The sequence below is a fragment of the Buceros rhinoceros genome, unplaced genomic scaffold, assembly GCF_000710305.1.
Source record: "Buceros rhinoceros silvestris isolate BGI_N320 unplaced genomic scaffold, ASM71030v1 scaffold32909, whole genome shotgun sequence".
Classification (NCBI taxonomy): Eukaryota; Metazoa; Chordata; class Aves; order Bucerotiformes; family Bucerotidae; genus Buceros; species Buceros rhinoceros.
Window position 1 is genome coordinate 6,430 of NW_010432655.1, and position 17,276 is coordinate 23,705.

At 51.9% G+C, this 17,276-nt stretch overlaps 1 protein-coding gene across 1 annotated transcript in view; it reads left to right on the top strand.

The window, feature by feature from the left end:
• Positions 1-17,276, top strand: part of ADAMTSL2 (ADAMTS-like 2) — a 24,648-nt gene that overhangs the window by 5,165 nt on the left and 2,207 nt on the right. The window contains exons 8-18 of the mRNA XM_010143851.1: positions 1-49; positions 1,024-1,199; positions 2,152-2,494; positions 2,650-2,673; positions 3,189-3,570; positions 8,896-8,999; positions 10,870-10,996; positions 13,104-13,317; positions 15,358-15,513; positions 16,316-16,486; positions 16,632-16,808. The exon at positions 1-49 is cut by the window's left edge and continues 16 nt beyond it. Of these exons, the coding sequence (XP_010142153.1) occupies positions 1-49; positions 1,024-1,199; positions 2,152-2,494; positions 2,650-2,673; positions 3,189-3,570; positions 8,896-8,999; positions 10,870-10,996; positions 13,104-13,317; positions 15,358-15,513; positions 16,316-16,486; positions 16,632-16,808 (1,923 nt within the window). The remainder of the gene's footprint in view (positions 50-1,023; positions 1,200-2,151; positions 2,495-2,649; positions 2,674-3,188; positions 3,571-8,895; positions 9,000-10,869; positions 10,997-13,103; positions 13,318-15,357; positions 15,514-16,315; positions 16,487-16,631; positions 16,809-17,276) is intronic.

Consider the following 17,276-nt stretch of genomic DNA (forward strand, 5'->3'; position numbering starts at 1 on the left):
GCGAGGGATATCCAGATAGTAGAACGGAAAAAATCTGCAGATGTTCTGGGTGTGTATAACCTCTTGGTACTTCCCCTGACTGCAGGCCTACACTAGCTAACGCTTTTTCCAAAGCTGAATTAAGCTTTGTTGCGGACACGAGTTAAATCCGTGGTCTGTGTAAATCACAGCCGTGTTGTCCAAGCCGGAGCGCTTCTCCTCTCCGCAGTCTGAGCAGCTGGGCTGTGTGTATCACCACTTGAATTGCTTTAATGCAGAAACTGTTGGTCAATATTGTTACTTCTTCAGTGTGGTGTGACCAACATGCTGGTGCTGGATCACAGACAGCCGAGTGACTTCACCTCTCTGGTGATCCCTTTGATCTTCTCCTGCTTGGGGAATGTGCAATGGCCACATGACAAGAGCACCAAGGAGATGTGACCTACGTGTTGGTGGCCACACCATCCATCTCACGATGGAGATAGCCGAGCTGCTCAGGAGGAGTGGGAAAGATCTGGAGTTGCCCAAGAGAAGCATGTTTGCTGCTGTTGTGCTCTGCTGGCTCAGAGGCTCGTGGCCATGTGCAGGAAAGCTTGAATGAAAAAGGCTTGATTTAGTACAGATTCTGGGCTAGCTCTGGATGACCTGTCTTGGGCCAGGGCTGGGTCAGGTGGCATCAGCTCAGTGCTCCCAAGGAGGCATTTCCTGCTCTTTGCCATCTGACAGTTTGTTTATGGTCTGGAGAGCTGTGAGTGTAAAAAGTCCATGCTGTGCTGGTGCCAAAAGGGTGAGAGGAACCGGGGACTAGAGTAAGCCACATACCCAGGAGCTTGTAGTGTAGGATGCATGGCCCAGAACTCTGGGCACATACTCACATGACGTGCTTTGGAAATAGGTGACAAATGCATTGTAATATAGGGGAAACTCTTTTTTGATTTCTGTGACACTAACAATCTCATCCTCTGAGTGAAAAAGTAGCAATATTGCATATCTCTGCTCTGCCATGTGTCGATTTTTTTCTGATTTTTTCTCTTTTGTTTGAAGCTGTGGCTGATGAAGCTGGGTACTATTTCTTCAACGGGAACTACAAAGTTGACAGTCCAAAGAACTTCAACATTGCAGGCACGGTGTTCAAGTACCGCAGGCCCATGGATGTTTACGAGACCGGCATAGAGTATATTGTTGCACAAGGACCAACAAATCAAGGCTTGAACATAATGGTGAGCTTTGACTCTTCAAGTCCATAAGGCGGGGGTGATGGGGAAAAGAAACATCTCCTTTGGGTCAAGGAAGGGGTGGGCATGGGAGCAGAGTCCTGCCATGGTTTCCCGGCTTTCCTGGCCAGTGAGGAGGGGAGTGGGAGCAGCAACTGTTCCCAGTTCCTTCCATGGATCTGTTGTATTTGCGTCAGTGCTCTCAGATGCAGACAGGGCTGTGAATAATGAGTGTGGGCTTGGTGACCCCTCTTTCTGCTGGGAGAAGATGCCTCAGGCACTGCAGGGATGTTTATCTTCTATTCCTTGGCATTTTTATCCAAGTTACCTGGCAGGAAAACTAGAAATAAGAAATTAGGCCAGATAGCGTAGACAAGAGTGCAGAACTTAAGATCCAACTCTTTTCTTGAAAGCCAACCATCTGAAACCAGGCATATGAGGAAAAATAATTTCATTTTCTTCTGGGCAGCCAGCCAGACTCCAGCTCCTGCCATCTTTCATGTAGCCCTGGAGTCCCCTGGAAGGCGAAGGGGTTAGACCAGTATGAGGTTGTAGTGCATTAGCTGTGAGTCCCTATCCCTGGTGGGGTTGTAGTAGTTGAAGGGGTGTGTACATGTTCTTCCTAAAGCCACAAAAAATGGGTTTGCAAGTGATGGTCAGTAACTTCCGAAGTGGCTCTCTGAAGTGGTCCTCCTAACCAGAGGGTTGCTTAGTGGCAGAGGAGGAAGTGTGACCTGTGGTTCCCAGTCCCTGAGCTGGGGCTAATTCCTGGGGCAGTGCTGCCAAATAACTCTTGGAAAATGATGCTGGGCTCCAGTAGTAAGAAGTTGGCAATGTGATGGAAAGCAGATTGGAAATAGCGAAGTAGATGCTCACCAACTGTCAAGTTCAAGATGAATCACAAGCTTTTCGTGCTATATATTCACTGCATCCACTAACCATTTAATTTGTGTGCTAGGTCTGGAATCAAAATGGCAAGAATCCATCCATCACGTTTGAATATACCCTCCTGAGGAAGCCACATTCAAGAAATCTGCAGCCCATCTACTACACCTTCTCTGAGTCAGATAGTGAAGAAAGCAGAGAGTTCGATGGGGATGTGCCATTGGGTTTTGTCCAGCACAATGCAACCTATTTTGGGAAAATCTCCAGGGAAAGGATAGACTTGGAGAACCAGGTGTTTGGAAGGCAGGACACGGAGGAAGATTTAAACTTGAGCAAAGGTCAGGAAACCAATGAGGTCTATGAAAGAGCAGAAACAATTGACTGTGAGCCAAAACTGAAGGGCAAACAACCCCAAGGTAAGGAGGAGACTTGGGCCTCACTGTTCCGCTTCTCAGAGCTCTTGTTGAGAAACGCTCTGTTTCTACCCCTGGTGATTCTGCTGGTTTGTTTTTTGGAAACCTTGGAAAGTTCTTTAAAACATCTCTGCTCATAAATCCTCTTTGCCCTTCAGGTTCTGGTTTCTGGCAGGTGGGGGGTGGCCATGGGTAAGGTCTCCCCGCTGGTGCCCCGCCATGCTTTGCCTCATGCCAAGGACACGAGGGAGCCCTGGGTGCACAAAGCTCCCTGTCACATCTTCTGTCACCTCCCACCTCTCCACAGCCCCCAGCAATCTCCTTCCCACTCCAGTCTCTTGGCCATCCCACCACCAAACTGCCTTGAGTGCTTTCCCAGCATGGCTGCATGGGCTCTGGGCCAGGAGGGCATCTTCCTTTCTGTCCTCTGCTATTGCTTGGGGCAGTGCTGGCAGGTGCTGAGCTCTCCACTGGCCACGCGATAGCAGGATGAGACCCACAGAACTGCACACCCTTCCCAAAAGGGTATAACCCCATGAGATTCCTCCTCCCCAAGACCCCAGCCCCTGCCTCTAGCCCTCCCTGGTGGCTGCTCAGGCTCTGGCGTGTCCCTACTGCTCTGGGCTGCTTTCGCCTCCCAGCCTGAATGCATTTTTGTGGTTGTCACTGTTGTTTCCCCCTGTTGGCTCCAATCTAGATTCAAACGTAACCAGGTCTACTTACCAGACAGACCATGACGACAGAGACTTCGACCCCAGGTTCACCTCCAGGGAGTTCCTGTTGGAGAACACCATCATAGACAAGCTGCTGGACAAGACCTCGGATTCCAAGGAGCTGGCACTCAACATGACCATGAACAACATCTTTGCCCGGGGAGACCCAATCAACTCTGTGGGGTCACATATCGACAGCCTCTATGTTGACTATGAGGACGCCGATGGCGTCGTGACCTACAACATTAATAGCACTTACATGGAGCTGAGCAACGGCAAAGCTATCAACACCTCTGCAGAGACGCCATTTTCAAATGCCACTGTCACCATGACCAGCCCTCAAGGGAACAGAACCCACAAAGCAAGGTAGGAGACATGTCTTTAATTATAGTAAATCCTATTTATTGCTATTCTGGACTTACAATAGCTGTGTACTCAGTGCAAACCCCATTGCATAGTTTCTCTCTACTTTGGAAGCCAGAAGGTAAGTGGTGGTAGGATGATGTATGTGAAAGCTTTCTGGTGGGGTTTAATTTGGAAGGAAGGGCCAGAGGTTTGGGAGCAGAAAGCCAAGAGAGTATTTAAGCAAGAGGAAATCTCACTGCCCTCCTTAATGGGGATGTTGATGAGTCTATGCTGATGGCTGTCAGCTTGTGCGTCGCTCTCTGCCTGTCATGGTTCCTTTTGCCTTCTCTTGGCATTCCCCTCTGATTCCGCAGACCCTTTCCTCCAAGTTCTGATGCAGCAGAAGTTAGTCCTGGCCCCTTTTTACCCACCCTGTTGACTGCCACCCGTGATCCTCCTCACTTGTGTTGGCAGGAACATATTTCCAGTAGCTTCAGGCACGGTCCTGCCTGCTTAACCTGCCACTGGAGAGGCAGAGCAGGACAGTGGGAGCTCCTGCGTAGGGCTTGCAGGAACAGCCTGGGCTTGCTGCCTTGGCAGGAACAGGAGCAGTGTGATTAGTCACTGCTTGGACAAGAATAGCAAAAGCTCTCCAGTGGCAGCTTATTGATTGCTATGAGAGCTGTCACTCAGGATGCCTTTTAATGACTGGTTTGGAGTGGTAGTGTTATAAAACGCAGTGGGAAGGCAAAAAAAGAGCTTAATCTATCTTTAGCAGTAGAGTTTGTCCAGGCAAGGGTGAGCTGGGTGAAAGGGAATCTTAGGCTAGTGCTTGTCCACAGATCTGTGTCCAGTGCCTTTTGAGGTGCCCTGAGGCTGTCTAGGGAGCAGCCTTTATTATGAGTCTGTGGGCACACGGGGACTGAGATGGAACCATTAGCCCTCCTTCATGTGTAGCTGCACCTTGGAGCACTCCCTGGAGAGCCTGAGCTGAAATCAGGGTCTTGGAGTCATCCACAGGGTTTGGGTCCTGCTGTGCACTCCCATGGCACCCAGGTGTCTCCTGTGGGTCTCCAGATTCTGCTGCTTTGACTCTTCTGTCTCCCAGTCTTTGCCACCAGTAAAACATGGGTTGTGATGCTGAGCTGCAGAAGGTGTAGAGCTCTGAGCTGATGATCTCTGGTTATAGGTAGCTCTATTTGCCCAGAACTGATACTAGCTTGTGATAAGGAAACTTCTGCTAAAGAAAATGTCCTTGCAGACAAACTCCTTAACGATAAGAACATTAAAACATTGCCAAGGGCTTGAGTCTATCATCCTTGCTCATGGCTTGGCTTGGAAACTTTGCCTTCAGTTGCCAGAGCAAGCATTTCATTAGCCCTCTGACACCTCCCCTGCCCCACTGTCCTGCGGGGGCTAGGAGGAGCTGCCCTGCCCCTTGGGGCTCCCCTGGTCCCTGGCACACTCCTGGGGTGGCCTTGGCTGGCCTGTACCTCAAACCTCTCTTCCAGTAACTGTTAAATGGGGCTAGTGCTTTCCTACCTCCTGGGAATGCAGGGAACTTCACGCACTTTAAACTTTAGAGCAGTTTGGCTGTTACAGGACAGACTGTCAGCGGCTCCAGTGCAGTTCTTCGTTGTGCTAAAAAGCACCACCCCTGGCTGCCCATTGACTGAAGACACAGTGCAGGGTTTTAAATCCCTTCAGGAAGGATACCCAGCATTGCTATTTATTTGCCCCCCCCACCCCCCATTCTTCCCTTGGTTTTGTTCTGCAGTGTTCCCTCTTTCCCCCCCTCCACTCTCTCTAGAATAAAATACAAACTCTTCAGATCTAAACATCAATATCCAAAAGTTTTTCACTAGCCAAAAGGCTGTATCCTGGCCCAGCTGGGGCTATAGCCTGGGCTGAGAGATGCTCAGCTCCTTGCTGGCTCCATCCCTCGCTGTGGGGCTGTGGTGGGGGTTGAAAGGCCACTGGAGGCAGAGATGGGGCAGCTGGGGTGCAGGAAACATGCTGTTTGAGACATGTCATTTTATAAAAACACAGAGGGGGAAGAATGAAAGGGAATAGAACAACTTGCACCTCATTTCAAGAGCCCTCATCCACTGCAGGGAGGCACTGCTCCTCTCCCCATCTGTTCAGAAAGTCCCATAGTGTCATGGACAATTAGAGCATCTGCATGTTGGGGCACTTGTGGAAGAGGGAGAGATGGGCATGGTGGCAGCTTGGAGGTCTGACTGTTCTGCCACAACTGCAGAGATGGTCAATGGTCACTTCCAGGGATGGGGCAGAAGAGGCTGGGTTGGGACAGCCCAGGTTGTGGCCAGGCCTTTAGTGCTTCCTCCAGCTCTTTATTTATTCTGAAGTCAGAAGGGACCTCAAGGATCATCTGATCCAACTTTTCCTGGCAAAAAGCTTCAAGTCCAGTTGCAACCATGACACTAATCACTGATCCATATCTCCTGGGTGGGAGTGATGGATGTGGACCCCCAGCTCAGCTCACCGAGGCCAGGGTTAAAGCTCCTGCTGGCACCCACAGCAGGAGGATAAAGCCCACACTGACAGCGGGATGGAGGCTTGGTTCGGCATGCCATGGGCAGGGTGCTGAAACACGAGGCACGTGACGAGCATTGGGGATTGGACTTGTTCCTCCAGGAGGAAGGGAGGTGGAGGGGACAGCCAGAAGCTGCACTGAAGGAAATGGTGGTGGAGCACAAGGGAAAACTTGCCCTGGGTAGGGGGCAGGGAGGTGGATCTCCATCCTTGGAGATGGGCAAAACTGGCCCTATGGGACCCAGTCTTTTATTGGGGTCAGCCTAGTTCTGGGCAGGAGCTTGGACTTGAGACCTCCCAAATCCTTCCTAGGCTCGGTTTGGGATAAACAGTGGCTTTTTGCTCATTTTCGTTCCCTCTCGATGAACAAGAAAGGGAAGATCATCTCTTTGCAGACTGTAACCAGCCAGTCTGTGCATGTGGGATGGTGTTGGTTAGAGGTGGGTCATTTTATCTCTTTCTAAGCTGTTGTAGTTCTTGGTGTGGACGGAGTTATCCAGTTCCAGGAGCACCTTGCACCAGCATGGTGTGCTGTATTTCCTCTCCAGGAACAAACCCTGCTGGGATGGGGATGGGTGGGTGGCACTTGTGCTGTGGTAGCGATGCAGTGCTGCTTTTCCTCTCCTGGAGCAGTTAAAACTCAGATTAAGGCACCTTTCATCCTTCATCCCATGCCTGTGCTGCAGCGTGTGGCCAGGGCAGATCCTGCCATGGGAGCCATGAGTTTCCTCATTTGCTTAAAAATAAAAACTTCACAAAAACACAGAAATGTGAGCCCAGGGACTCTGGGTGTTGACCTGTGGTATTCGTGTGCACTTATTAGGATTATTCTTCTGCTCTGGGGACTGTTTCAGGAAGATGAGCAGCCCAGACCTCAGCTAGAGGTGAGGGAGTGGTGATAATTTTTGGTGCCATTACTTGCTTGAAAAGCAGAAGCAAATAGCAAGTAGGGAAGAAAAATAATTGACTTTCATAATAAAGCTCATAATAAAGAGGAAAAATACAAGCAAAGAGAAAAGCCCACCAGCTTTGTGGGACAACGTGCTGCTGTTTGCATTTAGAGGAGAACAAAATGACAGTTTTGTTTCTGCTTGGAATGGCAAGAGAGCTAAATGCTGCCTATGACCAAGTGTCTGATTGATCTGGAAAGAACGTGTCCCTGCGACCTTGTTACCCCTAGAAGCAGCTCTTTATTTAGGATCACACACGTTAGAGGGACACTGCTGCACGATTTGCTGTCCTCAGATGTGGTATAAAGCTTATTTAGAAGATATTTTCTCCTTTCAAGGGAGAGGAGTCCCGATCTCAGGATAACTTGGTGTTTATTTGGTGCCTCAGAACACAGGGTATAGACAATCGAGGTAATACGCTGTTTTCCAGCCAGTCTGAAGTACAAAAAGCAGATGTTGACCGTGTTTTAATGGATCTTGCTGAAAACTGTCATCTTGTGAGCCCTCTCCTGGCTGGCTGGCAGCAGGCAGCACACCGATGGCACCCGGGGCTGGTGCGGGTCCCCAGGCAGAGCTGGTTTGGCAAGATAAAGTGCTATTTATAGGGAGCTGAGGTTATTCTTCCGCAAAAAAAAAAAATAGTCACATTCATTTCGGTTCCATTTCAGGCACAGGAAGCGACCATTTGCCAAACTGCCAGAGGCAAATCAACAGGGAAAATGAGATTGTTGTTGTTTTTAATCCTTCTGGAGGCTCAGTGCTGGCGGTGGCAGGAGGGTGGGTCCGAAAGGAAAGGCCTGGATTCTCAAGTGTCCTTTTAAAGGTTGATCTGATAGACTGGACCTGAACACTTTCTTACCAACAACTAAATAAGGCAATTTCAGAGCTTCTGCTGCCTAGAAATCATACAAGCTGCATATCTCGCCAGGCCAGAGACAACTGGATGTCAGGATACAACCTTGTTCGCTAGTTCAGCGTAGCTGTTTCAAGGGTTTGAGCAAAGGTATGAGAAGAGAATCGAAGCCTTTTGTTGTAAAGGTGCAGTATCCCGGGTGTGCTATAACTCACAGCACGTAGGATGCGCTGAACTGGGAGGAGCTGGTTTGACAAATGCTTTTTCGTACACCAGGCTGACTCCGTTCCTCCTTTCCCCGTGGCGTTACGTGTTTGAGCACAGCATGGATATGAGATGCAAATGACCTACCTGAAACAAAAACCAGATTAAACCAAAGCAAACCAAGAGTGGCAAAAGCAGCGGGTAGGCAAGCGGCATGGCTTGGGGTTTAACGAGCAGCGAGCTCACGAGCTCCTACGCCACGTCTTGGCTGTGGAAAGGAGCGAGCTGCTGAGGTTGGAGCAGCCAAAAGCTTGGCCGCGATGAGCAGCACGAGTCAGGGTGCTTGGCCCCGGCGAGGCAGGGGAGGAGATACTGCACCTTTAGTCACGGTATGCCAAGGGCCAGGTGTATTTGAGCAGAAAATGCAAACTTTGTTAAATTCTGAACTGTTTCTACTTGTGGGTATTTTTATCCCATTCTCTCTATTTCTAGACAGTGGAAGCTCTGCCTCTAACCGGGCTGGGGATTCTACTTGGGGCTCAGGACAGGTATGTTGTGAACCAAATCAAACCAATTAAAACAAGTAAACAAACCCCAAAAAAATCAGAAAAACCAAACCCAACCGCCAAACAAAGCAAATCCCCTCCCAAACCCGAACCCAACCAACTGCAGCCTGATGGCAGATGTGTGTGTCTGATGTGGCCTATCACCGCTCGCCTTGTAAATGCCTTTTTTTGTTTGTTTTGTTTTGTTTTTTTGTTTGTTTTGTTTGCTTATCGCTAGAAACAGATTGAAGTTGTTAAGAAAGGGCCAAGGTGTGAGTGCTGCTGACATGTACAGGTGGAAGCTTTCCTCCCATGAACCCTGCAGCTCTACATGTACCACAGGTAGTTATAAGAACCAGCCAAATTCTGCACAACCTGCTGAAATCACCTGGTGTGTGAGTCATTTTTCTGTCTGTTAGGGATGGGAAGGACCTGGTGATGTGTAGGGGATCTCGCCATCTCTGGAGCTGGTTTAGCACAACTCCAAAGCTTCTCTGCCTGGGTGCAAAGGTGGGAAGAGGAGCCGGGGGCTGCGAGCCTGCAAAGCCCACCAACCTCGCAGAGGTGTCGAGGACCAGGTGTTGGCATCCTGCACAACACCGTCCCTCTGGGGAGCTCTGATCATCGCCTTCGCTTCCCAGCCAGTGGGGATGCAGAGGGGCTCGGCAGGATCCCCAAACCTGCGCTGAGTCTCAGCATATTGTCTCCTTTCTTTTGCCTTCCTCCCTTTTTTGTCTGTTCAGAGGGGTTTGAAAAGCTCAGCTGCTTCCCCACAGAGTGAAATTTTGAAGATTGTTCAGCTCTGGCAGGAAACAAAATAGCATTTGGCTTTTTGATTTTTGTTTTGTTTCTCCCACTCCTACCCTGGAGCCTGATCTTGGCTGCGAGGGTGTAAATCTGGAACTGTGACATAGATGCCAGGGATATCAAAACTGAGCCCGTATTCTTTTTGTGTGAATTCCCCTTTTTTGCCCCCTGAAAAGCTTCAAGCCACCTGATCTCTCTTCTCCTTTACCCTCTTCGGTTAGGGGGTCTTGGCCCCTGCGAGCCCGTCACTTGTGAAGAAGCCTGTGTGAGGGTCACACTCTCACCTGTACCATCCCTGAAATAATCCAGATGCTGTGATGCTTCTGGAATTAGAAAGAAGGAAAAAAGGGAGAGAGAGGAGATTGTGCTCTAAGGGACATCTCTCAAAAGAGAAAATGAGAGGATTTTGGTTTTTAAGCGTTTGTTCTTGTCCGGCAGACACATGCCTGCAGCGTGCTCGCAGCAGGAGCTTCGCAAGCCATCCCTTTCCCTGGGATCTTGTCAGCCAGGTCTTCTGGGATGTTTTTGACTTCTTTTGATCCCCTCTGAACAAATTTCCCCCTTGACCAGGCCAGGCTGCTCTGTCCCAGTTTGCAGCTATCAGAGGTTTTACTTGAATTTCTCCTTTCTTGTTTCCTTAATGACGTATCGCAGAGAAGCAAGACCTCTTCAAGAGCTGTAGGTCTTTTTTTTAGCTTTATGTAAACCATACTTTCCTGAGAGCTGCAATTCTTGTCACCTGTAGCCAGAGCAGCCTCCTGGTCCCTGACCAGGTCCCAGAATGGACTTCACAACATTTACTCTGGCACGGCAGGCTGTGGGGGGAAAGGTCTTGGTCTGATGACACTGGCTGCCTGTGCTTTCGGCAGGGGAGCAGGGGGGCTCCTTGCAAAGCCCCTGGGAGCCCTTCCTTGGCCTGGAGTACTGGGTGCACCTGGGGAGCACCTGGGCACAAGTGGAGTGTAATGCCTAGAGACAGAGTGGGTAGATGGAGCAGGTTGGGGAGTGTTTTCTGTCGCCTCCTCCCATGATTCTGGCAGGGTGGGAGCTGATGGCTGTGAGCGGAGGTTGCTGCCGAGCAAAATCGATGCCCTGAGCATTTCCTGTAAAAATGTGTTAGTCATATATTGATCTTGGTGGCATGCCCTGGCATGGGTGGCCATGTGTGCCTTCGGAGCTGGCCAGACTTGACTGCACTGCCCATGTTGGCTGGCTGGCCACTGTGGTCCTCCCCTCCTGGCAGCATCCATCCCAGGGGTCAGAAAGTCCAGCTTGCTGCTTTCCATTGGGAGGAAGTTTTGGAAAATGCAGCTCAAAGAAAAATAAGAAAAGAAAAAAAAAAAGGGTTTGGATCTCAAATCACCAAGCGTCCTCTGTTGTGTGTGTGTGTTCTCTTTGAAACTAGGAGTGATGTCCACGTATGCTATGTGTGTTCGCTATGATGGGATCGAAGTGGATGATACGTACTGTGATGCCATGACCCGTCCTGAGCCCATCCATGAGTTCTGTGCTGGGAGAGAGTGCCAGCCAAGGTACTGCCTTGCCAGGGCGCTCCTGGGGGGCTCTGCGCCTTCTCTGCCATGGATGTATTTGGGGGAGGGGGTCGGCATGGATTTTGTGGTGGGGATGGCCTGTAGCACCTCTGTCCCTCCTCCCCTAGTTGCATCTGCCTGGGATGCAGAAAGACGTTCCTCCTGAGTGCTGTAGTTCAAGCTGCCAGATTAAATCTACCATAAATCCTGGCAGAGTTTGCATCTGGGGGGCCCATCAAGTCCAGCTTCTAACAGTACGGGCAGTGTCCTGCCCTGGCAGGAAGATGTGGAAGATGTGGAAGAACTTGTGTGTGAACTGGGTGGAGAGGCCAGGCTGGCATATGGATCCAGCCTTCTGATCCCTTCAGTGTCCTAAACATCACTGAGGTTTGCTTGGGCAAGAGCTGATCCTAGAAGTCCTTCTAAAAGTTTTCCCTTCCCCCTCCAAAAGAGAGGCTGAACAGCTCGGAGCAGCTTCGTGGCTGGTCTGTAACACAGCGGGGTGCTTGTTGGAAGGTTTCCAAGGGACAGCAGTTACAGGCAGGACAGACTAGTGACTGTCAAAGGGACTGTGATGGTGACGGACTAGGGACAGGGCACAGGGAGAAGCAGAGCTATCTGGTACAGACTCTGGAACTGTGTCACTTGTGAACAGTGCAACATAGGACTAGAAGGATGCTGGGGACCAGGTACGGCACCTGATCCTTGAGAGGGCTTGCCTTCACCTCAGGTAATTGTGAAGGAGGACGGGGAGGAAAGCACGTGCCCTTTGCAGTAAGACCTCGTTGAACCTGGCACGTTAAGGCTGAAAGCCAGGGCAGGCTGCAACTGAGGCAAGAAAAGCGTGGGGAGGTGGATGGTGTTACTGCTGGGAACGTACCTGCCCTATAGGCACCACGGGGGCCTTAATCTTTATTTGCATTAACTCTGTAATTTTTTAGCACGAGCATTAGGTTGCTTAGATTATTCCACTGGTCTTTTATAAAGCTGTCTCTCCTCGCAGCTGAGCTGTTCCAGCTCCATGGGCTGCTCTGTGATTTACCAGCAATTGCAGCTCGGCAGTGGGTAAACCAAGGACCTGCTGGGAACTCCAGCAGGGCAGCCAAGCACACTGACTATCGCTTAGGCAGATGGTTTTCCAACAGAAAGTGCTAAGAGAGTTTTTCCTGATCTGGACAGGAAAGAACTTGGTTTCATCTCCCTTCTGAACTTAGGTGGCACCTCGAAATGTGTGACATCTCCCTACAGCTGCTTGTGGTGCCCGGAGCCCCGTGCGGGGAGTGAGGCCAGTGTGCAGCGGGGGACATGGGTCTCCTGCTCAGAGAACGGCAGCAGTGGGTGGCTCCGGGGGCTGCACAGGGCAGTCCCGTGTCCAGAGGAGCTGTGAATTCTGATCCATTTAGATTTTTACATTATTAGCTTATTCTCTAATTCAGTATTTCTATAATGTTACTGTACTGTAAAATTTTGGCTTTTTATGTCTTTTCCCTTGGTTTACAAGCTGCTCCTCTCTTGTACCATCAGGACAGTAGTGGCAGGGGACCATAAGGGGCAGGCAGTGTCTCAGAGCAGACCCCAGCTCTTCCAGCAGAGTTAGACTGATGGTGGTACAGGAATGTCTGTCCCACTGGGGCTCTGACAGCTTTGTGTGACATTATTTCTGGGATTTGCAGGGTGATGGATGGTTGGGTCCTCTCCATGCTTTAGCTGATCAGGCAAAAATAGAGAGTCAAACAGGGGCAAAAAGCGTGGCAGAGATGTGCTGGCACATGGTGGGTCACTGCTGGGGAAGGTGCAGCCCGTGGATGACAAGTGCTGGGTAGAGAGGGCACCCATCCAGGCTTCACTGTGCTGGTGCCTCCTTCCTCTTGGCAATGTGGTTTTAGCAGACACCACTGCGGGCATGAGCTCAGGACTGCCGGGTGAAACCACCATACCTTTATACATCCCATCCCACGGGAAAACCCCTCCTGTGCTGGCAGCACGACTGCAGCTCATTCCTATTGCAGCCATCTCCCCCCAGCCGAGGGCAGGCAGGGTTTTCCCGTGGGGTGCTCTGGTCCCGCTCCAGCCGTGCCCGGCGCGACGGCCTCTCTTCCCTCCGCAGGTGGGAGACGAGCAGCTGGAGCGAGTGCTCCCGCACTTGCGGGGAGGGCTACCAGTTCCGCATCGTCCGGTGCTGGAAGATGATCTCTCCGGGGTTCGACAGCTCTGTCTACAGCGACCTCTGTGAGTCCGCTGACATCACCCGGCCAGACGAGCGCAAGGTCTGCAAGAACCCAGCCTGCGGGCCCCAGTGGGAGATGTCGGAGTGGTCCGAGGTAAGTCCCCAGGGGTAGCACTGAGGGCTCCATTCCTTTACGGATTTAAACTCACCCATGGCCAGCAGAGACTCTGCACACTGGCTGCAGTTGGTGCACATGGCCCAGCATGCACCAGAAATACCTTTTTTTCCCCTAAAATGAAGCTTTGGATCCCCACCCAGGATGGGGAGGCCACCGCCACACAGTCTCTGACTGCACAAAAGATGCTGACGTTGCTCAGTGAGACAGGGCAGGAGCCCATGGCTGAGATCCTTCTACCACCACTTGCTTAGCAGCCTCTTCAACCCGCAAGGTGCCAGGGAGGGGATCCCATCCTGCACATGAATTATGTGCCCATAAACTTACCTTCTCACCTCCGATTCCACTGCATCACCTGGAGAACTAAACCTTTTCCAAGCTGCACTGTAAGCAGATCCCCAGAGCAGTTGGAAGGTGGTTTAGGTGGTACAGGTGCTCCTGCTTCAGCTCGTTGGTTTGCTCAGGAAAACATGACAGGGTTTGTGCCCCTTCATTCTCTTGCAGACATGGTCAGTGCTCCAGCATGTTGCACAGACCCATGGAAATGTCCAAACCAGTGCTGCTTCCTGGGGAAGCCAGGGCCAGTCTCTGAGCTGGGATGTCTCAGGAACCAGTCCCCTGGCTGCCACCAGTGTTGTGCTGGATTGACACTCGGGGTGCAGGGATGGGGACCTGGCATGGTTCACAGTGAACATGTTGAAACAGATGGGAGGGGCTAACTCTGCCCCCCTGCACTGCCAGGAGCCAGCCCTGCCTCTCCACTGTCTTCTGGAAGTGGGTGTCTGTGGGGAGAGTGAAGTTTTGGACCTGTCTGTCTCTCAGCATACTCGATGGCTGTGCGTGGAGGATGGCATTTGTGCCCTGGTGCCCACACTCTCATTGACTCTCCGCCAAGGAGCAAATGTTCCTGCTCCCAAACCAAGCCCAGACTCCTCCTAAGCAAAAGCAGACTGAGCTCTGAGCCAAGCTGTCTGTGGGTGCAAACCTGCCCGATGATTTACACCATGAGGGAGCAGACTCTCCTTCCTGGGAAACTCCCCAAATGCTTCTTGGTTGTAATTTAAACGTCTCCTTTCTTCTCCAAGCTGGGATATGTTGTTCCCCTTGAGCTGATGGCGGGTCTGGTGCCTTCTCTGGTGCTGCAGGATGTTTTGGCTTTCCCGGCTGGATAGACAGAAGCTCCCTGTGCACGTGCTGGCGTGTTACTTTGACTGGCATAGCAAACCGGAGTGGCTTATTTTACAGAAATCTGTATTGTCCTCCAGCATGTGTCAGGGACAGATTGCTTGAGACAGTCCTGGAGTAGTTTGTTCTTAGCCAGCAGCAAAGCTAATCTCATTTGGATCCCATCTGAAACAGGGTGCCAAGTTGGCTGGAGAAATAGGCATTAAAAAAATAAAAAGCACGTTTCAGGGATCTGAGGATTAACATATCAGCACGGTGCGTCTGGGCGCTGTGCTGTTGACCCTTCTCCCTGCTTTACGTTATGCATGGAGCAAACGTGTGTGTGAGACTGTAGTAACTCAAATCCAGTTCTAAATAATGTCACTGGGCTGCGCGGTGCCAAATTTATGCACAGCACAAAAATCTGCGTTGCGCGGTTTGGGGGAAACATTCTCCGAAGAGGTGGAAAGGAGCTGGCTGTTCCTGGGAAGGAGGCGAGGGAGATCTCACCCTGCTCTAAGTGACAGCTAAAACTTCTCAGCTCTGATCAGGCGTTTCTCGTGCCTTGGGTTTTCACCCTCTGGCGTGTGGCACCACCCTGCAGAGAGCTTGCACAGCACCGAGGCGGGATACAGCCCTCCTGCACCTTAACCTGACTGCTGACACTGCTGAGGGGTTTGGGGGAAGAGGGGCAGCTTTACTACGGGTTGTTTTACAGGCACCTATGATTGTCAGCATGTGGCTTCAGAGTTTCACATTAAAAATGTGGAAAAACCCCAGAAATTACCTCCTGGTTTCCATCACGGTGGGAGTCCCTGCTCACGCTGTCCCCGCCCTCCCGTCCTCTCCCGGCAGTGCTCAGCCCGGTGCGGAGAGCAGAGCGTGGTGACACGGGACATTCGCTGCTCAGAGGACGAGAAGCTGTGCGATGCCAGCGCCCGGCCCCTGGCCGAGAAGAACTGCACAGGCCCACCCTGCGACCGGCAGTGGACTGTCTCCGACTGGGGACCGGTGAGACCCCGGGGCGGGCAGCCAAGAGGCCATGGCAGCCCATTGCAGCTGGCCCTGCTTGCAGGCTGGCTTGTGTCTCTGCCACGGGGAGTTTTGGGATTGGGTTCATCCTCCCTAGCAGCAACCAGCTCCCTCCAACAGACCTGCAGGCTGCCCCTTTTCCCTTGTTTTCCCCACCTTTTTCTCTTGTTTTCCCCCTTTTTTTCCTCCCCTTATCCCTTCCTTCGCAATCCTACCATAGAGACCCCCGCCATCCCAAGCTATTTTTACCCAGGTTTTGATACATTAGCATCAGCTAAAAATAAGTGGTTTCCATGGCAGCAGCGGCGCTGTGAAACACCGTGAGTCTCTGCCAGAGTGACTGCAAAAAAACCGGGGAGCACTCGCTGCCTTCACCAGTGCTCAGGGCCCTTTGCAGTGGCCCTTTGCAGTGAGGGCGTGGAATATTTGTAGCTTCCTTGGTCCCCTTTGCCTTGACCTCTTTGTGAGCCACCCTGGGGTTCCCTGCTCATGGTGCTTTCCCTGCTACCTGGCCCAAGAGATGCTCAGTTTTGCTCAGCGCCAGCACGATGGGGCCGTGGGATATGGTGACTGTGGTGGGGCTGCCCGGGGAAGGATGCGCTGAACTTTCCTGAAGCTATTTTAAACTGAGCCCTAATAATCCCTCCATGAATTGGGGAAGATAGGGCTGGGAAGGTGGCTGAGCCCCGTGGAGGCACCTCTGTCCCTATCGTGGGGATGGGGATGGAGCTGTGCCACCTTCCCTGCCGCTGACCACCCGCCCTGCCCGGTGCTGTTTCAGTGCAGCGGCGGCTGTGGGCAGGGCAGGATGATCCGGCACGTGTACTGCAAAACCAGTGACGGGCGGGTGGTGCCAGAGTCACAGTGCAACCTGGAGACGAAGCCGCTGGCTATCCATCCCTGTGGGGACAAGAACTGCCCCTCACACTGGCTGGCGCAGGACTGGGAGCGGGTAAGTGGCTCCTCCAAAAAAAAAGCGGGTAAGTGGCTCCTCCCCAGGCTGGAGGGTGAGTGGAGCAGGAGCTTGGTTTTGGGGGGTGATGGAGGAGGGATGCCCTGTGGCGGGTTCTCAGCCAGCCCTGCTCGTGCCCCCGCAGTGTAACACCACGTGTGGCCGGGGCGTGAAGAAGAGGATCGTGCTCTGCCTGGAGATCGTCAATGGCAAGATCAAGACGCGCAACCCTGCAGACTGCGACATCGCCAAGAAGCCTGTGGAGGAGACGACATGCTTCGAGCGACCGTGCTTCAAGTGGTACACGACCCCCTGGTCAGAGGTGAGCAGGGTGGGAGCCGAGGGCAGCTCAGGGGATCTATGGGAGGGAGACTGGGGGGAAATGCCCTTCCTTCAGGCTGCATTTGCCCTGAGCATGTGGTGCCCCATTCCTTCATACCAAGGATTACACTGCCCACAAAATATCCCAAGGAGATGGACAGAACTCTGTAGGATGGAGCCCTGGGGTGTTCTCTTGCTGTACTGGCAGCTCAGGGCAGAGACCCTGCTCTGCCACAGTGCAGCCGGGACTGGCTGTGCTCAGGGAGAACAGGAATGGGAGGAGGTGTTTGGAGTTGGCTTTGGCTTTTTTCTTTTATTTTTTTTCTTCCTTTTTTCCCTGCAGCCTCTGGTGGGAGTGTGGCTGGGGGTAGGCACGGAGCCCTTGGGATGGCTGCTGTGGGGATGCAGTGGTTGGGGATGCAGAGCACCCTGCATAGCCCACAAAGGCAGCTGGGGTTCAGTGGCTGTG